Raw genomic sequence first — 26,315 nt, 5'->3', positions numbered from 1 at the left:
CATGCTGGACAGTTTAAGGGGGTTTGAGGCTGTCAGGTAGAGCATTCAAGGCGTTGACCACTCCCGCTGAAGTCATATTTTCTGCAAGGAGAGTTTGGAGCGGTTAACCTTGAGTTTGCATCTTATTGTTTGCCCCGTTGAAGCTGAAGTAGTCCTTGACAGGTAGGATTGTTGTAACAGACAATTTAGCGTCCTACCCTTATGTCCCAAATCAAGCCAACCCCAGTGTCTAAGAGGTTTCCTGTCGGATAAACCTCAACCACCAACTTAGGATCGTACCAGCACCGCAAGACTTAAAGACTTTGGGGAAAGGGGGGGGGGGGAGTGGAGAAAGAGGCGCTCCCCCGCCGCCAGGGGTTGCTCGGTAGCGCCTCCTCCTCCTCTTCCTCCTCCTCCTCCTCCTCCTCCAGCCCCGCCGCTGCTGCCCTCCGCCCGTTTTGTGTGTGTGTGTGTTTTTTTTTTGCACGGCGTGCGCGCAGCCCTCGCTGCTCCGCCGACCCCCGTTGCGCCGCGGCCCCTCCCGGTGAGAAGGGGCGAATCCGAAGCAGCGGCCAGGAGGGAGGAGGAAGAGGAGGAGGAGGAGGAATGGCCTGGCCATGCCCGGGGAAACGGCGCTAGGGGAGATCGGAGCGCATCGTTCGCCGCCTGCTTGGCTGTCTCTTCTCGGCCCTGGAGCCCGGAGGCAGAGAGGGAAGGAAGACGACCACCGCGGCCCCTGCCGCCGGGCGCTGGACAAGCGAGCTCCGGGCAAGCGCTGGGCCGTCCCGGGGAGCCGGAGGCGGCGATGCCCAAGCGGGGTAAGTCACACATACCCGCCGCCCCCCCCTCCCCGGGAGAGATGCTGTGACGCAATGCTCCGTAAGGCCAGGAGGGGGGGAAAGTTTGCAAGGCAAGGCAGAGGATGGGGCGCAGGGGTTCCAGGCCTTGGGCTCCCACCCGGGACCCGTCCCCCCCCTCCATCCACAGACACGGGGCATCCAACCTTGGAGCAGGCTGGACCGCCGATTGAAGGCTTAACTCAAGGCAAGGGGGTGGGGGGAGGTTTGGGGCACTTGGCTCCTTCTTTTGCTAGAACTAGACGAGAGGAGGAGAGGGAGGGAGAGGAAGAGAGAGAGAGAATGAGAGGGAGAGAAATTGAGAGAGAGAGAGAGCTTCCTCAGCTGGAGGCAGTCTACCTCTTCAAAAAAGGGCTCTTGAATCAGGTGCTTGGATTGTTCCCGGGAGAGCAGCACAGGGCTTCTCCATCATTTGAGTTAGGAGAGAGGGAAAGAAGAGGGAAGTGATTGGGGGGTGGTCAGGGTCCCTGCCCGGTTGTGGATGGGGATCGAGCCGTTTTGAGGGGGGAGGGAGGGCAGGTGGGGAGGTTGCAAGAGGGAGAAAAAGGGGCAGGTTTGCAAACGCCTTGGCCGAAGACACACCTGGGACTGTTTCCCAAAAAAAACGAGGTCGGGAGAAATCCTTTGGGCGCATTTCAAGAAAAGGTGATTCACATCTTGCTTGGAAGAAGAAGAAGGAAAAAAGAATCCAAAACAAAAACCCTCCACCCAAACTTTCTTCTGATTGGGAGAGCAGGCAGGAATTCCATTTGGGGGGAGGGCTGAGTGTCTCCAGGTTTCTTGGCAATAACATACCACTCCCCCCCCCCTTTCTTTCTTGGCAATAACAATATTACTCCACCTAATTTAGCATATAGGGAAAACAAAGGTGTCTAAGTTGGGGGGGGGGGGACCAAACTCCATTTTACAGTAGTCCCTTTTGGAAGGGGATATGGGGGGGGGGGGTTGGACTTCTGTGAAAAGAACAGGTGTCCATTCAGACACCCTTGTGGAGTGGGGTTTGGGGGGGTGAGGATTCGGGGATCTTGTGTGACACAACATAGGAAAGTGTGTAAAAGGGGATTTTTAGGAATTCCTGACCGAATGCTGCCAAAAGGGGAAGTGTGCATAACCAGAGAACTGAGAATGCGAAGAGAACGTCCATGTTTATCCTTTGGGGAGCATTTTGCTAGAACGAACCTGAAGTTTTTGACATCTTCCCCCGGCATGAATTCAAATAACTATATATATATATATTTAAACAAAGAAGGCTCCTCTTCTAGTTGCAACAGGTCTTTCATTTGCAAACTTGTTCTAGGAGGCCTTGCCAAGCCACGTTTTTCCCTAATCCTGAGCCATCTGGAGAAAGCTGGATTTCAGAAGCCTGCCCCAAGGTTGGAGAAACTTAAGTTGGGTTATGTCTAGTTTAATGAAAAAGAAGGACTAGGGGAGACAGGATAGCAGTCTTCCAATAACTCAGGGGTTGCCCCAAAGAAGAGGGAGTCAAGCTATTCCCCAAGGCACCTGAGGGAAGGACAAGAAGCAATGGGTGGAAACTAATGAAGGAGAGAAGCAACCTGGAACTGAGGAGAAATTTCCTGACAGTGAGACTGATTAATCAGTGGAACGACTTGCCACCAAAAGTCGTGGGTGCTTTTTAAGAAAAGATTGGACTGCCATTTGTCCAGAATGGTATCGGGAAGGGATGGCGAACCTTTTCAGCGCCGAGTGGCCAAACCGAAACACACGAGCATATCTGCACGCCGGAGCACCAGAAAACTGAAGACCAAATGGCCAGTGCGCGCATGCTTCTTTTTTGGCTGCTTTTCAGGACATTTTTCGGGACATTTTCCGGGGTGTTTTCGGTCATTTTTCAGGCCTGAAAAACAATCCCAAAACAGCCTGGAAAACGGCCGTTTTGGGGGCTGTTTTCAGGCTGTGAAGACCAGCCGGTCATTGCGCATGAAGATCAGCTGGCAACGGCACATGTGCCCACAGAGAGTCCTCCCTCAGGTCCATACTCCAGGGGGTCATGCCACTGGCATCAGTGGACTTAATGAAGGCCTACCTCCACATCCCAATTCTGCACTCCCATCGCAGGTTCTCTCACAACAGGCTTCAGTATCAAAACCCTCCCATTCGGCCTAGCCTAAGCCCCTCGCACCTTCACACGAAGGTCCTGGCAGCATTGGCAGCTCACCTCCGATCCGTCCCCAATGCTACCTCGACGACGTGCTCGTTCACCATGGGTATAGGGTTATGTTATGCCGGATTATAGGGATGGCTTGATAAAAACACAGAAAAAACCCCCAGAGATTGCCTTTTAAGATTGCGCGTTTATTCAGCTGAACAAAGACGGGCCCCTTTTAATGAAAAGGATGCTCAGAATGACTAGAAATTCTTATATTTTTACTGTTCGATTATATAAGCCAGGGGTGTCCAAACTTGGGAACTTTAAGACTTGTGGACTTCAACTCCCAGAATTCCCTAGCCAGCATGGCTGGCTGGGGAATTCTGGGAGTTGAAGTCCACAAGCCATGCTGGCTGGGGAATTCTGGGAGTTGAAGTCCACAAGTCTTAAAGTTCCCAAGTTTGGACACCCCTGATATAAGCAAACCACCCAGCAAAGCTGGCACACACATTTCCTGCTTGAGCAAGGGGTTGGGCTAGAAGACCTCCAAGGTCCCTTCCCAACTCTGGCATTCTGTTAAGTTTCTTTGGTAGATTTACTTTTTATCTTTTAGCCCCCCCCTCCCTCCCCCAAGCGATGTATATGACATCCATCTTTATGCAGTCATTATGTATATTGTATGGTGCCTATTCTATTAATGCAACGGCTTTGTGTCCACGCACACACCCGAGTTTGCGGTTGTTGTGAAAGTGTGCCATTGCCTTGTTCTTAAGTAATCAAAGGTGTTGCTATCAAAGGTGTTGATGATTATCTCTTGTAACGTTAATGCTTCGATTGTCTGTTGTGGCTGCAAGCATTATTTGTTTTGACTTGACTAATCTAATCCATGTTGCTTTGGGCCAAAGGACAGGTCCATTTTATAGAATTGGAATTGGTGGTTGGGCGACAACCGCTATGGCAAATCTAGAGAGCGTCCTAAAAAGCAGAGACATCCCCCTGCCAATCAAAAGTGCGTCTAGTCAAGGCGGTGGTTTTCCCAGTTGCCATGGATGGCTGTGAAGGTTGGACCATAAGGAAGGCTGAGTGCCAAAGAACGGAGGCCTTTGAACTCTGGTGCTGGAGAAGACTCCTGTGAGTCCCTTGGACTGCAAGGCCATCCAACCGGTCAGTCCTAGAGGAGATCAACCCTGGCTGCTGTTTAGAAGGCCGGATCCTGAAGAGGAAACTCAAAGACTTTGGCCACCTGATGAGAAGGAAGAAGGACTCCCTGGAGAAGAGCCTCATGCTGGGAACGATGGAGGGCAAAAGAAGAAGAAGGGGACGGCAGAGAAGTAGGTGGCTGGATGGAGTCACTGAAGCAGCCGGCCTGAGCTTCAGTGGACTCCAGGGGATGGTAGAGGACAGGAAGGCCTGGAGGAACGTTGTCCATGGGGTTGCGATGGATCGGACATGACTTCACAGCTAACAACAACAACAATCCTTAAGGATGGCTGAGGTCATATTAGGAAGAGGTGGAACCTTTAGCATGCAAAGCAGGTGGGATCCCCAAGGGGTGAAAAAAGGGCCGTTATTTATATCCCTGCTTTTCTACCACAGCAGTTTTAAGGCCAGCCGCTGAGCACAGATAAATTTAAAAACAATTGCACTCCCCCGTTTTGCAGAGAGCGGTTACGCAGAGTTGCGCTGAAGGTCAGTTTTGCTCTCGCACTCGGGGCCATCCAGCTTGCGGGGAGGGAGGGAACTGAACTTGGCATCCTGCTGATTAGGCGGGGTTTTTAATCTCACGTTCCCTACCCCAGAATTCCCTACGGTGTTGTGACGATTGGCCCTGGAGCTTCCAAAAGTAGCATATCTCAATATCAGCAACGTTTGGTAGGATGGACTTCAACTCCCAGAATTTCCCAGCCAGCCATAAATTAATTTTTTATTTATTTGCATGTCACCTTTATTATTTTTACAGAGAATTCAAGGTGGGGAATATGCCCAACATGCCTTCTTCCTCCTCCTATTTTCCCCACAATAACCCTGTGAGGTGGGTTGGGCAGAGAGAGAGAGGGAGAGAGGGAGAGAGAGAGGGAGAGAGGGAGAGAGAGAGAGAGAGAGAGAGAGAGAGAACGAGTGGTCCAAAGTCACCCAGCTGGCTAAGGCAGGACTAGAGTCTCCCAGTTCAGTTTCTCCCCCTTCCCAGTTTAACAATGGGGGGGAGGGGGCTGTGGATACAGCGTTATGAATTTATTGGCCAGATTAAAGAGCGTGGCCAAGATTTTGTTAAGGGAGGATAGATTGAAGAAGTTCAGTTTGCTTCGCTTCCCTAGCATTGCTAAATTACTCCTTCGAGCATTGGAGCCGGCTGAATTTTGCCGGCCTGTTTTTTGTGAGCTATTTATGTATTTGGGAGGGGGGGGGGTTGTAAACAGGGTCCTCAGAAAGCCAAAATATACTTTGCTCCATCTGTCTATCCAAAGATCCGTCCAGGCCCCTCCGTAATTCTTGTAAGCTGTTGTTATTGGGTAGGAAAACAGTAACTTTAATTGCTTTTTTTGGGTGCTTTCGCCACAAATACCTGGAGCTATACCAAGTCCTGCTCTACCATCACTACAGGTAGACTTCTCCTGCAGGAGGAGGTAGAGTAGAGTAGAGTAGAGTAGAGTAGAGTAGAATTAGAGTAGAGTAGAAGTAGTGTAGGAGTAGAATTAGAGTAGAGTAGAAATAGAGTAGAATTAGAGTAGAGTAGGAGTAGGAGTAGAATTTGAGTAGAGTAGAAGTAGAGTAGGAGTAGAATTAGAGTAGAGTAGGAGTAGAATTAGAGTAGAGTAGAATTAGAGTAGAGTAGAATTAGAGTAGAGTAGAGTAGGAGTAGAATTAGAGTAGAGTAGAATTAGAATAGAGTAGGAGTAGAATTAGAGTAGAGTAGGAGTAGAGTAGGAATAGAGTAGAGTAGGAGTAGAATTAGAGTAGAGTAGAAGTAGAAGTAATGTAGAAGTAGAATAGAAGTAGAGTAGAGTAGAAGTAGAGTAGAGTAGAATTAGAGCAGAGTAGAGTAGGAGTAGAATTAGAGTAGAGTAGAAGTAGAGTAGAGGAGGAGTAGAGCCCTTATTGTCATTGTACAAAATGACAACAATTCATGCCCATTGGTGCAATTCATGACAACAAATACAAACAACATAGATAGTATAAAGAATAATCCCAATGCAAGTGATTAGGGGAAAAGGAAAAAGAAAAGAAAAAACTAGTCATATGTTTCCGCTTGTGCATGGAGTGATTGTGGTTGTGTTTAAGAGTCTGACAGCCCAAGGATAGAAGATAGATAAATAGTCTGATAAGCCAAGGATAGATAGGTACAAGTTGCCCCCTTAAATCAGTCTACCTAGGTCTGTTTTTTTTAAAACGTGGCTGCTTTAAGAGGGGGGGAGGACTTCAACTCCCAGAATTCCCCAGCCACCCATGCTGGCTGGGGAATTCTGGGAGTTGAAGTCCACCCCCCCTCTTAAAGCAGCCACGTTTTAAAAGACGCTAATGGTCGCCATCCATCCAAGATGATCACTCAATCAACGGCTTTTCTCAGCCATCAATCTGCTTTGCTGAGATCCAGCAGAGCTAGTCCTCATTAAATTCACTGTCCGTAAGACTGTGGAGTCGGGGGGGAGGGTAGGGGGGTAGGCGATCTTCCTACACTTGCTCTGTGTCAGATTGCCCGATGAATAGCATCTGTCTAAACATAACCCAGGCCTTTTCCCTCCAGCTAAGGGGCCAGATCATGTGTCAAGGGGTTTCCCCCGTCGTATTAATTCCATGCGTCCTTGGCCCGTTTGATGCCATGCTGTCAAATATCTTAATTAAATGGCCTTATTGCACTCTGGAATCCAAGGGGGGGGGGGCAGAGGGATTAGCAAAATCTGGATGGGAAATGGGGCAATTTTTTTGAAAAAGGAAAAAACTAACCAGAGGATGGGCCGTTTGTTTGGCTCTCTGCACAGAAGCAAACACCAACAATGACACCCGCAGTTCACTGCCACTCCTGGAAGCAGATGGAAGGCGATTCCTTATGGGAAAAATAACATTAGTCGTTTACAACCGATCGGGCCTCTTTTGCAGTGGCAACAGCTGGGCATCAGCGCAACGCCCGTTTTCCCAGGATGAAAGAAAAAGAAAGAAAAAGGAATTGCTAGAGAGGGAGATTTCATCACCCCTTGTTTTTTTTTAAGAGTGTTTAAAAGAAAAGGAAGGAAGGAAGGAAGGAAGGAAGGGGAAGGAAGGAAGAAAAAGAAGAAAGAAAAAAAGAAAGAAAGAAAGAAAGAAAGAAAGAAAGAAAAAGAAAGACAAGGAAAGAAGGAAAGAAAGAAAGAGAAAACACCGCCCAATCTTATACAGGTTAGTCCTCAACTTACGACCACAATTGAGACCAAAGTTTCTGCTGCTAAGCGAGGCAGTTGTTCAGTGAGCTTTGCCCCACTTTTACCACCTTTCTTGCCCCCCTTAAGTGAATCACTGCAGTTGCCAAGTTAGTCACGTGGTCGTTAAACGAATCTGGCTTCCGCTGTTAACTTTGCTGCTCAGAAAATCGCAAAAGGGGATCACGTTACACCCCCCCCCGGGGGACCATGCGGCCATCTTTAATACAAATCAGCTGTCAAGTTGTCCCAATTTGATCCAGTGACCATGGGGATGCCGCGACCGTTGTCAGTGTGAAAAAATGCCCGTAAGTCACTTTTTTTCAGTGCTGTCATAACTTCAAACGGTCGCTAAAATGAAACATCGTATATCAAGGACTGCTTGTGTACACGTGCAGGTGGAAAATGGGGTTGCTTCAGGGCTGGGCCTATTACATCTTTTTATTCAGTTTGGTTTCTCAGTGTCAGAAATACAGAAAATACAGAGTTGGAAGGGACCTTGGAGGTCTTCTAGTCCAACCCTCTGCTTAGGCGGGAAATTCCCCCTTCGTGCCAGGTTGCGTCTCCTGCCCCTTCACGGTGCCTGAATTCCCTGCCTGAATAGTTCAAAAAACAGGCAGCTCTATAAGACTGTTTTTGCTTTCCAAAACACACTTGGAATACAGCGTCCAGTTTTGTTCGCCACAATGTAGAAAAGATGCAGAGACTCTAGAAAGAGTGCAGAGAAGAGCAACAGAGAGGATTAGGGGACTGGAGGCTAAAACATAGGAAGAACGGTTGCAGGAACTGGGTATGTCTAGTTTAATGAAAAGAAGGACCAGAGGAGACATGATAGCAGTGTTTCAATATCTCAGGGGTTGCCCCAAAGAAGAGGGAGTCAAGCAATTCTCCAAAGCACCTGAGGGCAGAACAAGAAGCAATGGGTGGAAATTAATCAAGGAGAGAAGCAACCTGGAACTAAGGAGAAATTTCCTGACAATGACAAAAATATATCCATGGAATGGTTTTGCCTTCAGAAGTTGTGGGTACTCCGACACTGGAGACTTTTAAGAAGAGATTGGGCAGCCATTTGTCCAGAATAATTATAGGGTCTCCTGCTGAAGCAGGGGGTTGGTCTAGAAGACCTCCAAGGTTATTCAGTTGCCCACTGCTAATGTGAGCCCAAACCAGAGAGTGCAAAATTTGGACGACCGTCTTCTCTGCTCTCCTGGCCATTTCTGGTCGGCCTCTGAGCCTCGTGCGAGACCAGCACACCTGTGCCCTGCCTGCACGTTTATCGGAGACCTCCCGGCTGCCTGGCAGTTGTTGCCAACTCTTAGGCTCCCCTGCCAATGCTTTTAAGGCCAAAATCCAGCCCCTTCCCCCCCTCCTGATGCAATCCACGCACGCTGGGGATCTTCCGCTCGCATCTGTACGGCACAAGAAGCAGGCCAAACAAGGGGAGGGAGAGAAAGGATGCCAGGCCCTGGCGGGTGTCCTTCAGCCAGCTGGGCTAATGATGAAAGATGGTGAAAGATCTTACATCACGCCAGGATTTGCCTGTTCTCGCTGGGGCCTCTCACCCTTGGGTATCGTTTCCCACCCCCCCGCCCTCGCATGGCAATGCCAAGGCTCGGAGGCTGTCAGATGCATCCCTGGGATGACATCCATCTTTGCTCATTGGAGGGCCTGATTGGTCCAGCTAAACAGCCGTGCCTCTGCGCACATCTGGCCTGCCTGTCTTGTTGCCAGAGGTAGTGATCCTCCTCTTTGCGCACAGAGCAGCAGCCACAAAAATGTGGCTTCCAGAGCATGGGGTGGAATCTCTCTTTGGTCCAGCCGTGGATACGTTCATGGGAATATTCGATGAAGAGAGTTGGAAGGGATCTTGTAGGTCATCTAGTCCAACCACCCAACCACCCACCCAATAAGGAGACCCTACACCGTTTCTGACAGAGGGCAGTCCAGTCTCTTCTTGAAAGTCTCAAGTGATGAAGCTCCCACAACCTCCGAAGGCAAGTTCCATGGGTTGATTGTTCAGAAAATTCCTCCTTATTTCCAGGTTGAATCTCTCCTTGTTCAGTTTCCATCCATTCTTCCTTGTCTGGCCTTCAGTGGCTTTGGAGAATAGCTTGTGTCCCCCCCTCCTCTCTGTGGAAGCCCCTCAAATATTGGAAGATGCTCTCCTGTCTCCCCTGGTCCTTCTCTTCACTAGACCAGCCAGGCCCAATTCCTGCAACCGTTCTTCATATGTTTTACTCTCTCGTCCCCTAATCAGAAGTTTGAGCCTTCCCTAAAACCGCTTTCCAAAATCACAGACGGCCTCTGCTGCTAACAAACACAGAATAGAATACAGAATAAAGCTGGAAGGGACCATGGAGGTCTTCTAGTCCAACACCCTCTTCAAGCAGGAGACCTTATACCATCTCAGACAAATAGCTGTCCAGACTCTTTTTAAAAGCCTCCGGTGAGGGAGCACTCACAACTTCTGGTGGCAAGCTGTTCCGCGGTTAAATGTCCTTACTGTTAGGAAGTTTCTCCTTAATTCCAGGTTGCTTCTCTCCTCGGTTAATTTCCATCCGTTGTTTCTTGCCCTGCCTTCGGGTGTTCTGGCCCCGGAAGAATAATGTGGGGTCTTTGGAGCTCTCTGAGCTTGGTGGTCTTCTTGGAGACATTTCATGACCCAACTAGGGAACATCCTCAGTGCTAGAAGGGAGTAGGATTTGCAGAAAGGAGGAGGAGGAGGAGGAGGAGGAGGAGGAGGAGGAGGAGGAGGAGGAGGAGGAGGAATAATAATAATGTGGGGTCCTTGGAGCTCTCTGAGCTTGGTGGTCTTCTTGGAGACATTTCATGACCCAACTAGGGAACATCCTCAGTGCTAGAAGGGAGTAGGATTTGCAGAGTAGAGGAGGAGGAGGAGGAATGTGGGGTCCTTGGTGCTCTCTGAGCTTGGTGGTTTTGTTGCAGACGTAACAAATGAAATCCAATTTGACACCCCTGGACTAGTGGCTTGCCCTATCTGTGTTGGGGGTTCCTGGATTAGGCCGTTTCTCTTTTATTGCATGTCTAAGTTGGTCGTTCCTTGTTTACAGCTTCCAGATTCAGCCCTGAGAGGGCAATCGCCACATATAAACAGAGAGCAAACCCCCCCTCCCTTCTAGCATGGATGATGTTGCCTAGTTGGGTCGTGAAACGTCTGCAAACCTTCAACCCTGAGCAACAAGTGTTCTCTTGAGTCAAGCGGCGCTTTTTCTGTGCCGTTGCAATTTCAGACGGTCACTAAAGGGGTTGTAAGTAACCTGTTTTGAATGGCATTTTTAATTCTATTAGGCACAGCTTTCTACCATGTTTCCCCGAAAATAAGACAGGGCCTTATTATCTTTTGACCCCCGAAATAAGCGCTTGGCCTTATTTTCGGGGAGGTCTTATTACTTTTGGGGTGCAGGAGGCAGCAAGCGTGGTCACCTCGTGGCTGGTGCAGTGTTGCAATATTTTGGGGGAGGGCCTATTTTTGGGGAAGGGCTTATTTTAGCCCATGTGCTCAAAAGCGTATTATCTGGATAGGTCTTATTTTCAGGGAAACAGGGTAAGTTTTATCAAGCTAGCTTCCAAAGGAAAACCCGGTGTTGCGGGGCGGAGAAGAGGGAATCAACGGGGCAAAGGGAATTGAAAAGGGGACCGATCGGTAGCAACCCACCGAAGCCGGGACGCGCCACGCATTTCTAATTTTGGCGTTGTGAGCCAGCCAAAGTCGAGGATCAGATAACAGGAGCAGGCAACGATAGTAGACAGAAGTGAATTAATGCATACCAATTGAGACCCAAAGGAATAACTTGCCAGAAATGTGTTATTTTAAACATTCAGAATAGACTCATCTGAAATAAATCCCGTCTCTTCGCCGCCGCCCCTTCGCCCCCACCCTCCTGCTCCCCACCGAATTGGGTGCCAATCACACGTCTGACATCACCCCACCGAGGCAGAATGCAAAGGGGCGGGGATATGCAGATGAGAGGGGCGGGACAGCCGGTTCTCACACTGGAGCCCCTTACCCTGTCAATAAATTTGGAATAAACCAGATTCGTGCATCAGGGCTTTTTTTTGTTCCCCCCCCCCCCCGCCCCTCGCACCTGCTAGCTTAGGAGCTCAGTTGGAGCCGAATGGCTCCAGCTACGTTTTGATGATGATTTGACTTGCAAAGTGGGTAGCCTGCCTTGCATTTCGGGAGATGCCAGATCTGACTCAACGCTGGCTGCCGTGATGAGGGGAAGCAAACACGGAATTGAAATCGGGCTGTTTTTCAGATCAGGCGAGCAAAAAAGGGAAGAAGGGAAGGCTGAAGGGAGGATCTTGCACCAAGGCAAACCATGGTCGTTTTTGTATGGTTTACAAAAGGGCGTCTAGTCAAGGCGATGGTTTTCCCAGTTGCAATGGATGGCTGTGAAGGTTGGACCCTAAGGAAGGCTGAGGGCCAAAGAATGGAGGCCTTTGAATGATGGTGCTGGAGAAGAAGACTCCTGCATTGAGTCCCTTGGACTGCAAGGCCATCCAACCGGTCAGTCCTAGAGGAGATCCACCCTGACTGCTCTTTAGAAGGCCAGATCCTGAAGGGGAGACTCAAAGACTTTGGCCACCTAAGGAGAAGGAAGAAGGACTCCCTGGAGAAGAGCCTCATGCTGGGAAGGATGGAGGGCAAAAGAAGAAGAAGGGGACGGCAGAGAAGGAGGGGGCTGGATGGAGTCACCAAAGCAGTCGGCCTGAGCTTCAATGGACTCCAGAGGACGGTAGAGGATAGGAAGGCCTGGAGGAACGTGGTCCATGGGGTCGCGATGGGTCGGACACGACTTTGCAACTAACAACAACAAAGCTGGGCGTGCCATCTCATTTAACCACGGTTAAACCAAGGCTTAATGCGCTGAGTTATCCAACCAGCAATTGCGTTTGGTTTCAGGGGGGGGGCACAGATCCTGGAGCGATGGGGTCTTTTACCCAAGACAACTGAAAGGGGCCACAGTGGGAAAGTCATGCTAAATCCATGTCTCTTAGCACTGGCCACTTGAAGGTGGGTGGACCTCAACTCCCACAATTCCCCAGCCAGGGGGAGTTGAAGTCCACCCACCTGCAATTGGCCAGGTTGAGAAACAGTGTCCTAAATAAACACTATTTGGGAGACCTTTTTGCATTTGACTGGTCATTCCTGTGCACTCAGGTTTTATAGCTTACAGGTCCATGGATTGGATTCGGGACCCTTTGATGGGGGGAGATCACATTCAGAGGCGCAACTGAGGCGCTTCAAGGGCCACACCTGAGATGTTAGCGCCCCCCCCCGAAAGCGGCTACAACCGAAGACACATCTCTCGTGCGGGCTGCGGGCTGCCATCACACATTTCCCCCCACCGCCTTAGCAACAGGCAGTTTGCTAGTTTTAATCATCTCGAAAACTCTCGCTGCATAATTGGCGCCCGCGTGGAAGAGAAGCTAGTACCGATTAATTCCCCAGAGGTGGATGGAGGGGCACGGGGGTGAGAGCGGTGGAGTGCACGCGTTTTCCCCTTCCATTCCCTCTTTAATAATTTTAATCGCCACGATGTAAAAAACGGATGTGGAGACTCTGGAAAGAGGGCAGAGAAGAGCAACAAAGATGATTAGGGGACTGGAGACTAAAACATACGAAGAACGGTTGCAGGAACTGGGTAGGTCTACTTCAATGAAAAGAAGGACTAGGGGAGACAGGATAGATGTGTTCAGATTATCTTCAGGGGCTGCCCCAAAGAAGAGGGAGTCAAGCTATTCTCCAAGGCACCTGAGGGTAGAACAAGAAGCAATGGGTGGAAATTAATCAAGGAGAGAAGCAACTTAGAACTGAGGAGAAATTTCCTGACGTAAGTCGAGGACTACCTGTATTATTTTCTTTAAACAGATAACTATCTTGAACAGGTAGGCCTGTTCGAAATTACAGCGGCACCGGGGGAAAAAAGAAACTTACAGCCAGTCTGGCGTTTGGAGGTGGTTCAAGAAGACATTGGATTTGCCCTCGGTCAGATATGGCGTAGGGTCTCCTGCTTGGGGGGGGGGAGGTTGGACTAGATGACCTCCAAGGTCCCTTCCAACTCTGTGCATCAGTAAACGACCTGCGTACAATTGTGGAGAGCCCGTTGTTTTGAGGTGAAAAAAAACAGGGAGCGCGGCAGGGGAATTTAAAATTTAAAATAGTGATTTAAAAGCGCCTCGGCTTTGACTTTGGGAAAACGCTCCACATAGAAACCCCCAAAGAAGCGCCGTTCGTACATCACTCTAAACGAGGTCAGTCGCAAGACTTAAGAAGCGCCGTTGCGAACGATATGCAAAGCTGGGTTAGTTTTAAAGTGGTTGGGGTTGAAACAGAGGATTGGGGAGGGGGTGTTTAATGTCGAATGCAGCCTGCTTCCATATTTATTATTCAACCTGACAATCCCTGAATAATTGCAATCATTCTCAACCTGCCTGGGGAACTGAGGCCTGTCAGACTCTCCTGAGCATCTGACGTTCTCTGGAAGATGCCATTGGAACGGCTGTGCATTTTTTTAAAAAAATGGAGGGAGGGGGGGAAACAAGACTGATTTGCGGCAATTTGGGAAGTTTTGAAGCAGGCGCTGTGATCTCGCAGGGGGGCTGATTGTTGGCAGATACGCCGCAGAGATGCTTACGCAGAGATGGAACAAACCGTGTCTCGGTTGGCTCCCTTTTTTTTCCATCGGACGTTGCAAAACATTGTGCCCTAAAAGAATTTGTAGGGATGGATAAAGTCGCTCGCCTCCCACCACCACTTTTTTAAAAAACCGCTAAGACGGTGAGCTTGTCGATCAGAAAGGTCGGCGGTTCGAATCCCTAGCACCGCGTAACGGAGTGAGCTCCCGTGACTTGTCCCAGCTTCTGCCAACCTAGCAGTTCGAAAGCAGGTAAAAAATGCAAGTAGAAAAATAGGAACCACCTTTGGTGGGAAGGGAACAGCGTTCCGTGCGCCTTCGGGGTTGAGTCATGCCGGCCACATGACCACGAAGACGTCTTCGGACAGCGCTGGCTCTTCGGCTTTGAAACGGAGATGAGCACCGCCGCCCCTGTTAACGCTGGGAGGATGAAGCAGAGAAAAGCTTGGGAAAACGGCTGAAATTAAGGAACGAGGGTAAAACTCTAAATGCAGGTAGTTCTCGGCTTACAACAGTTGGTTTAGCGACCGTTCGAAATTACCAAGGCACTGAAGAAAGTGACTTAGGGCCGTTTCCCACACTTACAACCGTTGCAGCATCCCCACGGTCGTGCGATCAAAATTCGGGCGCTTGGCAGCGGATTCATGCTTATGTCCGTTGCAGCATCTCGGGATTACGTGACCTTGTGACCTTCTGACCAGCGATGGGGAAGCCACTTAACAAGCGTGTGATTAAGTACGGCAAGGATTTCCCTTCATGACGGGGGCAAGCAAGGTTGCGAAATGGGGCAAAGCTTGCACAACAACTGTCTTGCTTAGCAACAGAAATGTTGGACTCAATGGTGGTCGTAAGCCGAGGACTATCCTAGCAAAGCTGCTGCTTATGAATCTGATCCCAAGGAGCTAGAACCAGAGAAGGCTGGGAGATTTCATTCTGCATTTCTCACTGGGAGAGACATTTTTAAGACGCCGGTATTCATTCCTTAAACCTTGTGGTTACGGGATCAAAAGTCACAATCAACAGCTTATTAGCCCCACGGAGGTGGGAGAAAGGTGCAAAAGAGGTGCGATAAAACAACAAACCGCTTCCTTGGATGGCGTAAGGCTACTTCCGGTTGTTTTTCCCATTAAACCAACATTGTTAAGATCTTGGTTAGAAGAGGGGAGAAGAAGCCTTCATTCTAGGCATGATGACCTGGCTCCTTGCGTGTTTGTTAAAACACCCAATACAGAACTATCAAGTGTTAACGCAACTTTGTGGACTTCGACTCCCAGAATTCTCTGCTGGCTGGGGAATTTTGGCAGCTGAAGTCCAGACTTTTTTTTTTTTTAAGTTCCTAAGGTTTAAAGAAAAAAACTTGCTTTTTTTTTTGGTTTCCATCAAATGCCACCTGCCCTAATATTTGTGAACCAAAGACCCTCAAGAATATTTGAAGGACGTCCAGCTGTTTGGGCACCAAGCCCTGTCCCCCCTCTGGGGTGCAGTCAGCCAGATGGGGCGAGCCAAGGTGACCGATGGATTTTTTTTAATGCTTAGAAACTTGTGCCCGGGGCCTGACAGCTGCTCGGGGGGCTCCTGCTTCTTGCATTTGGGGTTTTGAACTTGCAAAAAAAAAAGTGGCACCAATGAAGGGTGGTGGTTTTTTTTTTTCCTGCCCTGGCATCCAGATTTTTAAGAAAAAAGAGGGACGGGGGATGGGGGATTTGGAAAAGACTTATAGGTGATAGAATGGGAGAATTAGGCAACCTTAAATCCTATGAAAAAGGGACGTGCCAGCTTCTGCCAACCGAGCAGTTCCAGAGCACGTAAAAAAAAAATGCAAGTAGAAAAATAGAAATCTGGAAGTTTGGGCTGCTTTTCCGGAGAGGAAAATGGCAATGTGTCCTTCCAAAAAAGACTTTCTTCCTTTCCATTTCCCCGCTCTCATCAGCCAGGACCTACAGCTCGTTCCTTCGTCGCCTTCTCTTCGTGTTCGAGAATAAAACCGGGCCATAAAACCAGACGCATTTACTGGTCTTAATTTGATCGGCTACATAAACTCCCTAATATAAACTACAAGGGTATCAAGAGGCCACTGGAGCTGCGTTCAAGGCGTTAAAGCGACAGGAAGCTCTTTAAGCCGGTTGTGCGACCCAGACCTAAATTCCACTACCGGTTCGGCCGCAGCTGATAAGATTTTTGCGGGGGGGGGGGGAGAAGCTCCTTGGCCTCCGTCTCTTTTTCTCCCTCCTCGCTTCTTGGGCCTCCACCAATGGGGGAGCAAGGCCCGCCCAGCGCCAGGCTTTGGGCTAACACAGAGGTCTGCAAAGTTGGCTGTTTTAAGACTGGTGGACTTCAATTCTCAGAATTCTGGGAGTTGAAGTCCACCAGTCTTAAGAGCCAATTTTGCAGATCCCTGGGCTAATATGATTGATGCCCTTGGTGGACTTCAATTCTCAGAATTCTGGGAGTTGAAGTCCACAAGTCTTCAAGCTGTCAGGTTTGAAGACCCCCTTGGGGTTTTTTTCCTAAAGGGTTAGGGATGCAAGGATCTTGTAACTTGACAGCTTTAAGACTTGCGTGCTTCAAATGCCAGAGTTTATTGAAACTAAAAACAGTGTACCATCCTATGTATTTTCGGTTTTAAAAATGTGGCTCTCAAAATAAATTTCAATCGTGGTTTTGGCGAGATTTGGCTCAGTTGGAAAAAAAGGTTGCCCACCACTGATCTAGGCTAAACATAGAAACTTGACTCTTCCCGCAGGTCCAAAAGGCTTCACCCTGGGACGGCCAAAGTCACCGGGCGCCATGGCGACGGCGTCGCCAACAGCCGCCGTGGTGACCGCCACCGTGGTGACCACGGCGGCCGCCATGGACTTGCGCGACTGGATCTTCCTCTGCTACGGGCTGGTGGCCTTTTTGAGCGAGGTGATCGACAGCACGACCTGCCCCTCCGTCTGCCGGTGCGACAACGGTTTCATCTACTGCAACGACCGGGGTCTCACCTCCATCCCGGCTGACATCCCAGACGATGCCACCACCCTCTATCTGCAGAATAACCAGATCAATAACGCGGGCATCCCTTCTAGTTTGAAGAAGAAACTCAACGTTCAGGTGAGACGGACGAGGGGGGACGAAATGGAGAAGGAGGTGGGGGGGCAATCATGGTTCAGTTTCTGAGATGGCGCTGGTGCTCTCTGAGCTTGGTGGTTTTTTCTTTTTTTAATTTTTAATGTTTATTTTTTGAATAGACACAAACAAGACACAACAAACACCATAAAAACATATTCCATGACAAATTATAAAAAGTGTGTCAATTGGTTGCAAAGAACTTTCATGCATCCCTTCCACAGTCACCACCTATAATCCATATCAAATTATATATTTTACATCAAATATACTTATATATATTACTATCATCATCCTTCATATGACTATAGTTGTTTTAACATCCCTTTATGACAAATATTCCAAAATTCAAAGCAAAACCACATAACGGCATTCCATTGTCTATTTTCAATATCACCCAACAACATTCTATCTTTGTGAAACGTTCTAAATAAAAATTAATTATGCATGATAACAAAAGTTTCTAAACCTCCTTTCTTAACCACGGTTTACAGTTTATATCCAATTGCAATATTGTAGGCTTTCGTACATAACTAAGGTTCAAAACTTCCTTTCCTGGTCACCATTTAAAATTTATACCAAATTTCCTCTTGTCGAACCAATATATATGTATACATTATATCATTATCAATTATTTATCTAAGTGTATCCATGATCAATCCAATTTCGATATTATAGGCTTTCATACATAACAAAATGTCTAAACTTCCTTTCATGGTCATCATTTAAAAATTGATGCCAAATTTTCTCTTGTCAAACCAATACCTATGTATACATTATATCATTATCAATTATCTATCCATAGCTAGACAAAACGCTAGAGTCCCTCCGCTCCGTCCTTCCGCAGATTTTACTTCTAAAAACAAGGTTAGCTTAGGACGGTCTAGAATCCTGCTTATTTCTAGCTCAGGAACACTACAGTCAAGTTTTCTCAATTGGGTACCGTATATATAATCTTCTCCCTCTCTGCATGCTGACTGTCCGATTCCTCTGATTCCCGGCAGGTCATCTACCTCTACGAAAATGATCTGGACGAGTTCCCCATCAATCTGCCCCGCTCGCTGAAGGAGCTCCACCTGCAGGACAACAACGTGAGGACTATCGCCCGGGACTCCCTGGCTAGGATCCCTCTGCTGGAGAAGCTGCACTTGGACGACAATTCGGTCTCCACCGTCAGCATCGAAGACGACGCCTTCGCCGACAGCACCCGCCTCAAGCTGCTCTTCCTCTCCCGCAACCACCTCAGCAGCATCCCTTCCGGGCTGCCGCGCACTCTAGAGGAACTCCGCTTGGACGACAACCGCATCTCCACCATTCCCCTCCACGCCTTTAAAGGCCTCAACAGCTTGCGGCGCTTGGTGCTGGACGGCAACCTGCTCGCCAACCAGCGTATCGCGGACGACACGTTCAGCCGCCTGCAGAACCTGAGTGAGCTCTCGCTGGTGCGCAACTCCCTGGCAGCCCCGCCGCTCAACCTGCCCAGCACCCACCTGCAGAAGCTGTACCTGCAGGACAATGCCATCAGCCACATCCCATACAACACCCTGTCCAAGATGAGGGAGCTGGAGAAGCTGGACCTGTCCAACAACAACCTGACCACCCTGCCCAAGGGTCTCTTTGACGATCTGGACAGCCTCTCCCAGCTCTTGCTGAGGAACAACCCGTGGTACTGCAGCTGTAACCTCATGTGGCTGAGGGACTGGGTCAAGGCCCGAGCAGCGGTGGTTAACGTCAGAGGACTGATGTGTCAAGGGCCTGACCGGGTCAGAGGGATGGCCATCAAAGACATCACCAATGAGATGGACGAGTGCTTTGAAGCCGGCCAGCAGAGCAACGCGGCAGCAGTGGCAGCCAAAACAACAGCCAGCAACGCTGCCATCACCACCCCGCAGGGCTCCCTCTTCACCCTCAAAGCCAAACGGCCGGGCATCCAGCTGCCCGATTCCAACATCGACTATCCGATGGCCACGGGGTCAGGAGCCAAAACGCTGGTGCTGAACGTTAAGCCGCTGACCGCCGACAGCATCCGCATCAGCTGGAAGGCATCCCTCCCGGCGGCCTCCTTCCGCCTCAGCTGGTTGCGCCTGGGCCACAGCCCGGCCGTCGGCTCCATCACTGAGACGCTGGTGCAAGGCGACAAGACCGAGTACCTCCTGACCGCCCTGGAGCCCAAGTCCACCTACATCATCTGCATGGTCACCATGGAGACGGGCAACACCTACATACCCGATGAGAGTCCCGTGTGCGCCAAAGCCGAGACCGCCGACATGTACAGTCCCACCACCACCCTCAACCATGAACAAAACCTGGACCCCATGGCTGGGCTGCCCCTGGCGGGGATCATCGGCGGGGCGGTGGCCTTGGTTTTTCTCTTCCTGGTCATGGCTGCCATTTGCTGGTACGTCCACCGGACCGGGGAGCTGCTGACGCGCGAGCGAGGCAACCGGAAGAAGGACGATTACATGGAGTCGGGCACCAAGAAAGACAACTCCATCTTGGAGATCCGAGGGCCCGGCTTGCAAATGATCCCCATCAACCCTCACCGGGCGAAGGAAGAGTACGTCATCCACACCATATTCCCTTCCAACGGAACCAGCCTTTACAAAAGTACCCACACAATTGGCTACGGCACAACTCGGGGATACAGAGAAGGGGGCATCCCAGATGTAGACTACGCCTATACATGATGCAGAGGTTTTCCCCTCCCTCCTTCCAGATGCATCGTGTCGCCTCCCCCACCCCGCGCCCACACTCCCCCGTTTTTACCCCTTCCCCAATCTCTCTCTCTCTCTCTCTCACACACACACAGATGCACACGCACACAGGTTTGAGCTTGGATCGGTTTTTCGGTTGGGTGGTTTCATTTTCATGTTATTATTATTATTATTTTTGCCGAGAAGGAAAAAAAGAAAAACAGCGAAACGCGGACTTATATTTTCCCGAGCAAAACCCGCTGGAACCGAAAGGGGAGGGGAAGGGAAGCGAATTTTACAAACCGACCTTATTTTGTAGGGGAGAGGGGAAGTAAAAAAAAAACAAAACCCACACACAGCATACACAAAAGCAAGTTTTGAAAAGTAGATACGGAGGGGACAAAAAGACCTAATTTATATTTAATATGCCAGATTTAAAAAAAAAAAACGAAAAAAGGAGCGATCGGGAGGAACAATCGTGAACGAACTTTCGGGTTTTATGGGGGTTTGCGGTGGGCTTTTTTTCCCCCCTGCGAGGGGGGGTAGAAGAGGGGAAGAATTGGAGGAAGGCAGAAATGACACTTGAGGATCAAAAACGGGGGGGGAAATGCTACCTGTTTATCTTTCTTCCTGTATAAATCTTCTATTTTGTTCAGGGGTTAGATTATAAAAAAAAAATAAGAAAAGAAAGAGAAATCGACACTCTTGTCGTGATGGCTAAACAGTCAACTGTCTTAGAGGATGCGTGGGAAAGATCATTCTTTGTTTTTGCACCCCATAATTCTGCTTTCCTTACAGGTTCTGGATTTGTTGTGCAAAATCGAGAAACAATATACGGTTCGGGGGAGGTTCTCTGTCCCCCACCCCCTTTTCTTTGGGGGGGGGTGTCCTGAAAAGTCGCTCTTTGTCACCACGGGAGAATCTTCTCGCTGATGAGAGAATCTTCTCTCCATCATCGCCACCTTCTCACCCAGCTATCTCTCGGGACAGTCACTCCAGACGATTCCCTTCGTAGGGATAAACTCACCGTGTAGCTCTTGAGTTTTTAGCAAAAAAGAAAGAAAGAAAGAAAGAAAGAAAGAAAGAAAGAAAGAAAGAAAGAAAGAAAGAAAGAAAGAAAGAAAGAAAGGTGTGTGAAGATGGAACAGTTCCAGCAGCGTCTTCCAACCAGCAAGATAATCAAACCTTCCATGGTTGGGGGGGGAGGGGAGGAGGGGCTCTGAATTTTCCCCAACGAATCTCAGGTTCACAGGTGAATGGTTTTTAAGATGTTAAGGGAGGAGAAGAGAAAGGATGGGTTTTTTTTTTTTTGTAGTCCAAAGCCTTTGGCATCAGCTCAAAAGATCTATCCCTCTCTTAACCTCAGTATTCGCTAACTTGGGGAGAATTTGTTTTTTAAAAAAAGTCCTAATTGTAGATCTAGGGATCCCCAGAGGGGCCGTGATATCCAGGCCACCTCAACGGCAAGGGTCTCTTCAATCCAATTTGGGACTCATTGAAGGACTTCCTGGCTTGGAGGTTCTCACCTTAGAAAGATGAGCTTCGAGCAAGGGGCTTACCCAGTGGTGATTTTTTTTTTTACTACCGGTTCTGCGGGCGTGGCTTGGTGGGTGTGGCAGGGGAAGGATACTACAAAATCCTCCCTACTCTTGGGGGAAGGAAAGTGCAAAATCTCCATTCCCCAGGAATGGGGAGGATACTGCAAAAACCCCATTCCTGGGGGAAAGATACTGCAAAATCTCCATTCCCACCCCCCCCCACTCTAGGGCCAGCCAGAGGTGGCATTTGCCAGTTCTCCGAACTGCTCAAAATTTCTTCTACCGGTTCTCCAGAACCTATCAGAACCTGCTGGATTTCACCCCTGGGGCAACCCACATGCGGCTGCCATCTTTTCAATTGTGCCACCCCCAGTTTGGACCTCTCGTGGATGCAGGGCAGGGGCTTGTTTTTCTCCAGAGCGAATCCAGAGGCTCAAAAAAAAAAAAAATGCAGGATTTACTGTAGCAAAAAAAAAACAGGAGGTTGAAAAGCCGGTTAGATGCAAAACAACTGGTTATCTTTGGGGAGGGGGACGGATGGCTTTATAACGTGGTTGCAGTGAGGAGGATCAGGCTGAAATTACTGGAGTTGAGAGCAATTGATTAGAGAACAATCTAAGATTCAGGGCTGTCCATCAACGCTCAACGGAAGGGACCTTGGAGGTCTTCTCGGCCAATTTCCCCTGCTCGAGCAGGAAACCCTAGGCCACTTCAGACAAAGTGGGCCACTGAAGTAGGACAATGTACTTGAACACAGGGCTCGACCTGTTGAGATTTTGTGCACCGTTGACGGGCTGACCTCCGAGAATGGGCTGCGCGCCATGTGCCAGTTTCTTGAGTTTGGTCTTCCAGCATCGCTGGGGAAGATTTTCAGTTGGCGGACAATGAAGAAGCGCATGGAAAGCCAAGGCTGAAACTGGCCGATGGACTGCTGGTCTGAGTCACAAATATTGAAAATATTTCGCTTCTCATCCAAGAAGCTCCTTCAGTTCTAACCGGCTGGTGGGAAACGGAAGGATGTATATTCTTGGCAGTCATCTCATCTTTGGTCGTTAGCTCTTGTTAGCTCCCAGGGAGCTTATCCATCAACCTTTGGCGTGCGAATGACGCGATGACTGCAATCTTGGATGAGAAGACGAATGTTTTCAAAGGAGAAAAAAACCCCAAGAAAGTTCAGTTGCCTTTTGGTAAAAGCACCTTTGACCTGAATCAGGAGGGGCGGCCTCCAAACTTGTCCACTTTAAAGACTTAGAATAGAATAGAATAACAGAGTTGGAAGGGACCTTGGAGGTCTTCTAGTCCAACCCCCGCTTAGGCAGGAAACCCTACACCACTTCAGACAAATGGTTATCCAACCTCTTCTTAAAAACTTCCAGCGTTGGAGCATTCACAACTTCTGGAGGAAAGTTGTTCCATTGATTAATTGTTTCACCGTCAGGAAATTCCTCCTTAGCTCTAAGTTGCTTCTCTCCTGGGTTAGTTTCCACCCGTTGCTTCATGTGGACTTCAACTCCCAGAATTCCTCTGGCTGGGGAATTCTGGGGATTGAAGTCCACCCATCTTAGGGGGGGGGGAAGGTTTGAGAAATACTGCTCTGAAGACAGGTGTCCATTCGCTGCCTTCCTTGCCAAGCCCACGATTTTGGTTTTCAAGATGTAAGCAGCACCCCAAGATAATGTGGGTGAAGAGGAGGGAATCCAGGGAGGTCTATCGGAAGACGAGAGGAGGCTCGGTTGACGCGCGCCTTGCTTTAAACAGTGAGGAAAACACACAGATAAGCTGGGAGGAGGAGGAAGGGAGAAGAAATGGCTGCAGGCTAGCTAATATTTTTCCGCTAAACAGCGCTTTGCATAATCAGGGCCTGGGACCCAAGGTGCTGCTCTCACCTCCTGCAAAGTGTAATTTTAATCAGTGCTTAGCTCCCGTACCCAGCACTTCACAGACCGAGATAATGTGAGCAGGCTCTCGGGGAGCTGGCGTTTAGCACAAGGCAAAGTCGAAATAATTTTTTTAAAAAAACAACAACAACAACACACAACCCATGCTCCCCTCCACCCCACCCCCACCCCCGAAATAATGCCACTCCTTATCATTAATTCAGGTGATTTGACGGGTGCCGGTATATGCTGGCGTTGGTCTTCACAAGCGATTTGCAACTCGGCTTGTAATGCCTTGGTAAGGCCATAGATGGAATACTACATCCAGTTTTGGTTACCACGATATAAAAAAAGATGTGGAGACTCTGGAAAGAGTGCAGAGAAGAGCAACCAAGAGGATTAGGGGACTGGAGGCTAAAACATATGAAGAACGGTTGCAGGAACTGGGGATGTCTAGTTTAATAGAAAGAAGGACTAGGGGAGACAGGGTAGCAGTCTTCCAATATCTCAGGGGTTGCCACAAAGAAGAGGGAGTCAAACTATTCTCCAGGACACCTGAGGGTAGAACAAGAAGCAATGGGTGGAAACTAATCAAAGAGAGAAGCAACTTAGAACTGAGGAGGAATTTCCTGACAGTGAGAACAATTAATCAGTGGAACAGAAGTTGCCTCCGGAAGTTGTGAATGCCCCAACACTGGAAGTCTTTAAGAAGATGTTGGATAGCCATCTGTCTGAAACGGTATAGGGTTCCCTGCCTAAGCAGGGGTTGGACTAGAAGACCTCCAAGGTCCCTTCCAACTCTCTTATTCTAAGTTTGTATTTTAGAAGAAGGTTTTGATTTATTTTGTTTTGAAAACAAAGCAAGCGAGAGAAAGAGGCCTGGGGCACCCAGAGGAATGAAAACGTGCCTTTGTGCCCAACCTTTCAGGGATCAGTTGCATTAAGATGTTGACATTATTTGTCAACCAATTTATCAGGACTACTGCTCCCAGCATCCTTGTTCATTGGCTAAGTTAGCTGGAGCCGAAATTGGGAGGGGGTCACAGATCAGGCAAAATATGCAATGGTTCCTTATTTCAGGACTTTAAATGGCTGAGCAAGATACCGGTGGTCCTTAACTTACAACTATTCGTTTAGTTACAACAGCACTAAAACAAAAAAAGTGACTTATAGCCGTTTCCCACACTTATGACCGTTGCAGCATCTCCGTGCCTGTCAATGTGATCAAAATTCAGACGCTCGGCAACCGGCCCATAGTTATGACAGTCGCATTGTCCCGGAGGGTCACGCGATCCCCTTTTGCGACCTTCCGACAAGCAAAGTCAAATAGGGGAAGACAGATTCGCTTAACAACCGTGTGTTGTTAACTTAACAGTTGCAGGGATTCACTTAACAACCGTGGCAAGAAAGTTCGTAAAATGGGTGGGAGGGGGAGGAAACTCGCCAAACAACTGTCTTGCTTAGCGACAGGAACTTTGGGCTCAGTTGTGGTCCTAAGTCGAGAAGCAAAACTGAACTAGTGGTTTCATAGCGGGGTTGGGAGGACCCAGACGGGGAGGCAGGAAAGCCAAAGGAGAGGGAGGGCAGTAGGATGGGAGGGGGGGTGTCCTTATTAAAAAGTCCCCCCCTTTTTTTTTTTGCAATCTGAATATTTCCAAAATCCCCAGTTAACGCTGGCTGACGCTCACCATTTGCCCTGTCCGTCCCCATCAACGTGAGCAGCCGTTTCGGGCTTCCTGTTGGCTTAGTTGGGGAGGGGGAGGGAAAGGGCGTACAATGGGCTCTCTTTCCACCTGCTTGTCTAAGATAACATTTTTTGGGAAGAGACAAAGCTGGGAAACGCCTCCCGTTTCGCTTCCCCCCCCCCGCCTTCCATTCGGACTTCTGCGCCCAAGCAATTCGCTTCCCCGCTCTCTTCCATCTTCTTGGACAGCACCCCAAATCCCTTCTGGAAGTTTTAAAAGGACATTGAGGGTCCAGCTCATAGCTATAAACGCACTCCCCCACCTTCCCCGCAATGTCATTCCACCCAAGGACTGTCGATGCTCCAAAAATAGGACAGCACTCCCCCTTTCTGTCTATCGGCTCACTACAGGAGACCATCCAGGCAGAAAACCATATTTTTAATGTTGCCTTTTTATATTTGTGTTGTATTTGTGCTGATAAATAAATGAAGGGAGATCTATTTCAAGCTATTTAGCTCTCATCAGCTCTCTTACTGGGTTTGAATCCCAGTAATGGTATGGCTAGCTGATGAGAGCTAAATAGCTTGAAATAGATCTATACTAGTCTCCCTTCATTTATTTATCAGCACAAATACAACACACACATATATATACAGTATATACATACATACATACATACATACATACATACAGTATATATATATGTCTGTATGTATGGAAACACCCACACACCCACACAAACACACATATATATATATATAAAATCAAGTTTTTTATTTTATATTGTTTATACTGTACATATCGCTGCATGAATGGTGTGATACCTGAGTATCATACATTTCAATACAAGTAGCCATAGTATTATTACTCATAGTTATTCCATTTCATTTTCATTATTTCATATTATTTACCCATGTCTTTTATTACCGCCCGTCAGTTCTGGACCTCCTCCTTACTCTTTCACATATTTTAATATATTGATATACATATGCTATATTTCCCCTTTTATTTCTAACTCTATTTTAACTTTTTAAGCTTAAATTGATTTTGACCCTCAGATCGCCGTTATGTTCAAAGACGTGATAATAACATTTCTTTTCTGCTTCCCATCCTCCGTCTGTTTTGTTATTCGTGTTTCCATTATTTAGCTCTTCGCATCTGTTTAAAGTTCCATCCTTTCTTTCTTTCATTATTCAATACCTCAATACACACACACACACACACACACACACACACACACACACACACACACACACTATAATCCAATAATGTGATCCCTGATGGATGGTGACGAGTTAGGTTGTGATTGATGACTTGCCAATTAAATAATAATAATAATAATTTAGGTCAGCTCAGTTTGCGATCCTCCCAAACACCCTCTGACGGCTGGGGATTATGGAAACTAGACTCCAGTC

The 26,315-nt window shown here is 48.5% G+C and overlaps 2 protein-coding genes across 6 annotated transcripts in view; one reads left to right on the top strand and one right to left on the bottom strand.

Moving 5' to 3' along the window:
- The window catches only part of MACROD1 (mono-ADP ribosylhydrolase 1), a 182,682-nt gene that overhangs the window by 135,745 nt on the left and 20,622 nt on the right, over positions 1–26,315 (bottom strand). The gene's annotated exons all lie outside the window — the stretch shown is intronic.
- FLRT1 (fibronectin leucine rich transmembrane protein 1) lies at positions 546–26,009 on the top strand. 3 transcript variants are annotated; one of them, XM_081968178.1, is made up of 5 exons: positions 546–797; positions 3,852–4,277; positions 6,924–7,317; positions 16,743–17,092; positions 18,112–26,009. In XM_081968178.1, the coding sequence occupies exons 4-5, from the start codon at positions 16,787–16,789 to the stop codon at positions 19,792–19,794; spliced, it is 1,989 nt and encodes a 662-aa protein (XP_081824304.1). In that variant the 5' UTR covers positions 546–797; positions 3,852–4,277; positions 6,924–7,317; positions 16,743–16,786; the 3' UTR covers positions 19,795–26,009. The 3 variants fall into 3 exon arrangements, with proteins under 3 accessions (XP_081824304.1, XP_081824302.1, XP_081824303.1); XM_081968176.1 differs by lacking the exons at positions 3,852–4,277; positions 6,924–7,317; XM_081968177.1 differs by lacking the exons at positions 546–797; positions 3,852–4,277 and having other exon boundaries at positions 6,583–7,317.

The sequence above is a fragment of the Natrix helvetica genome (genome assembly GCF_964273705.1).
Source record: "Natrix helvetica genome assembly, chromosome: 16".
In the NCBI taxonomy this organism is placed as follows: domain Eukaryota; kingdom Metazoa; phylum Chordata; class Lepidosauria; order Squamata; family Natricidae; genus Natrix; species Natrix helvetica.
Note: the sequence above shows the minus strand (reverse complement) of the source record. Positions and strands in the feature narration are given on the sequence as shown.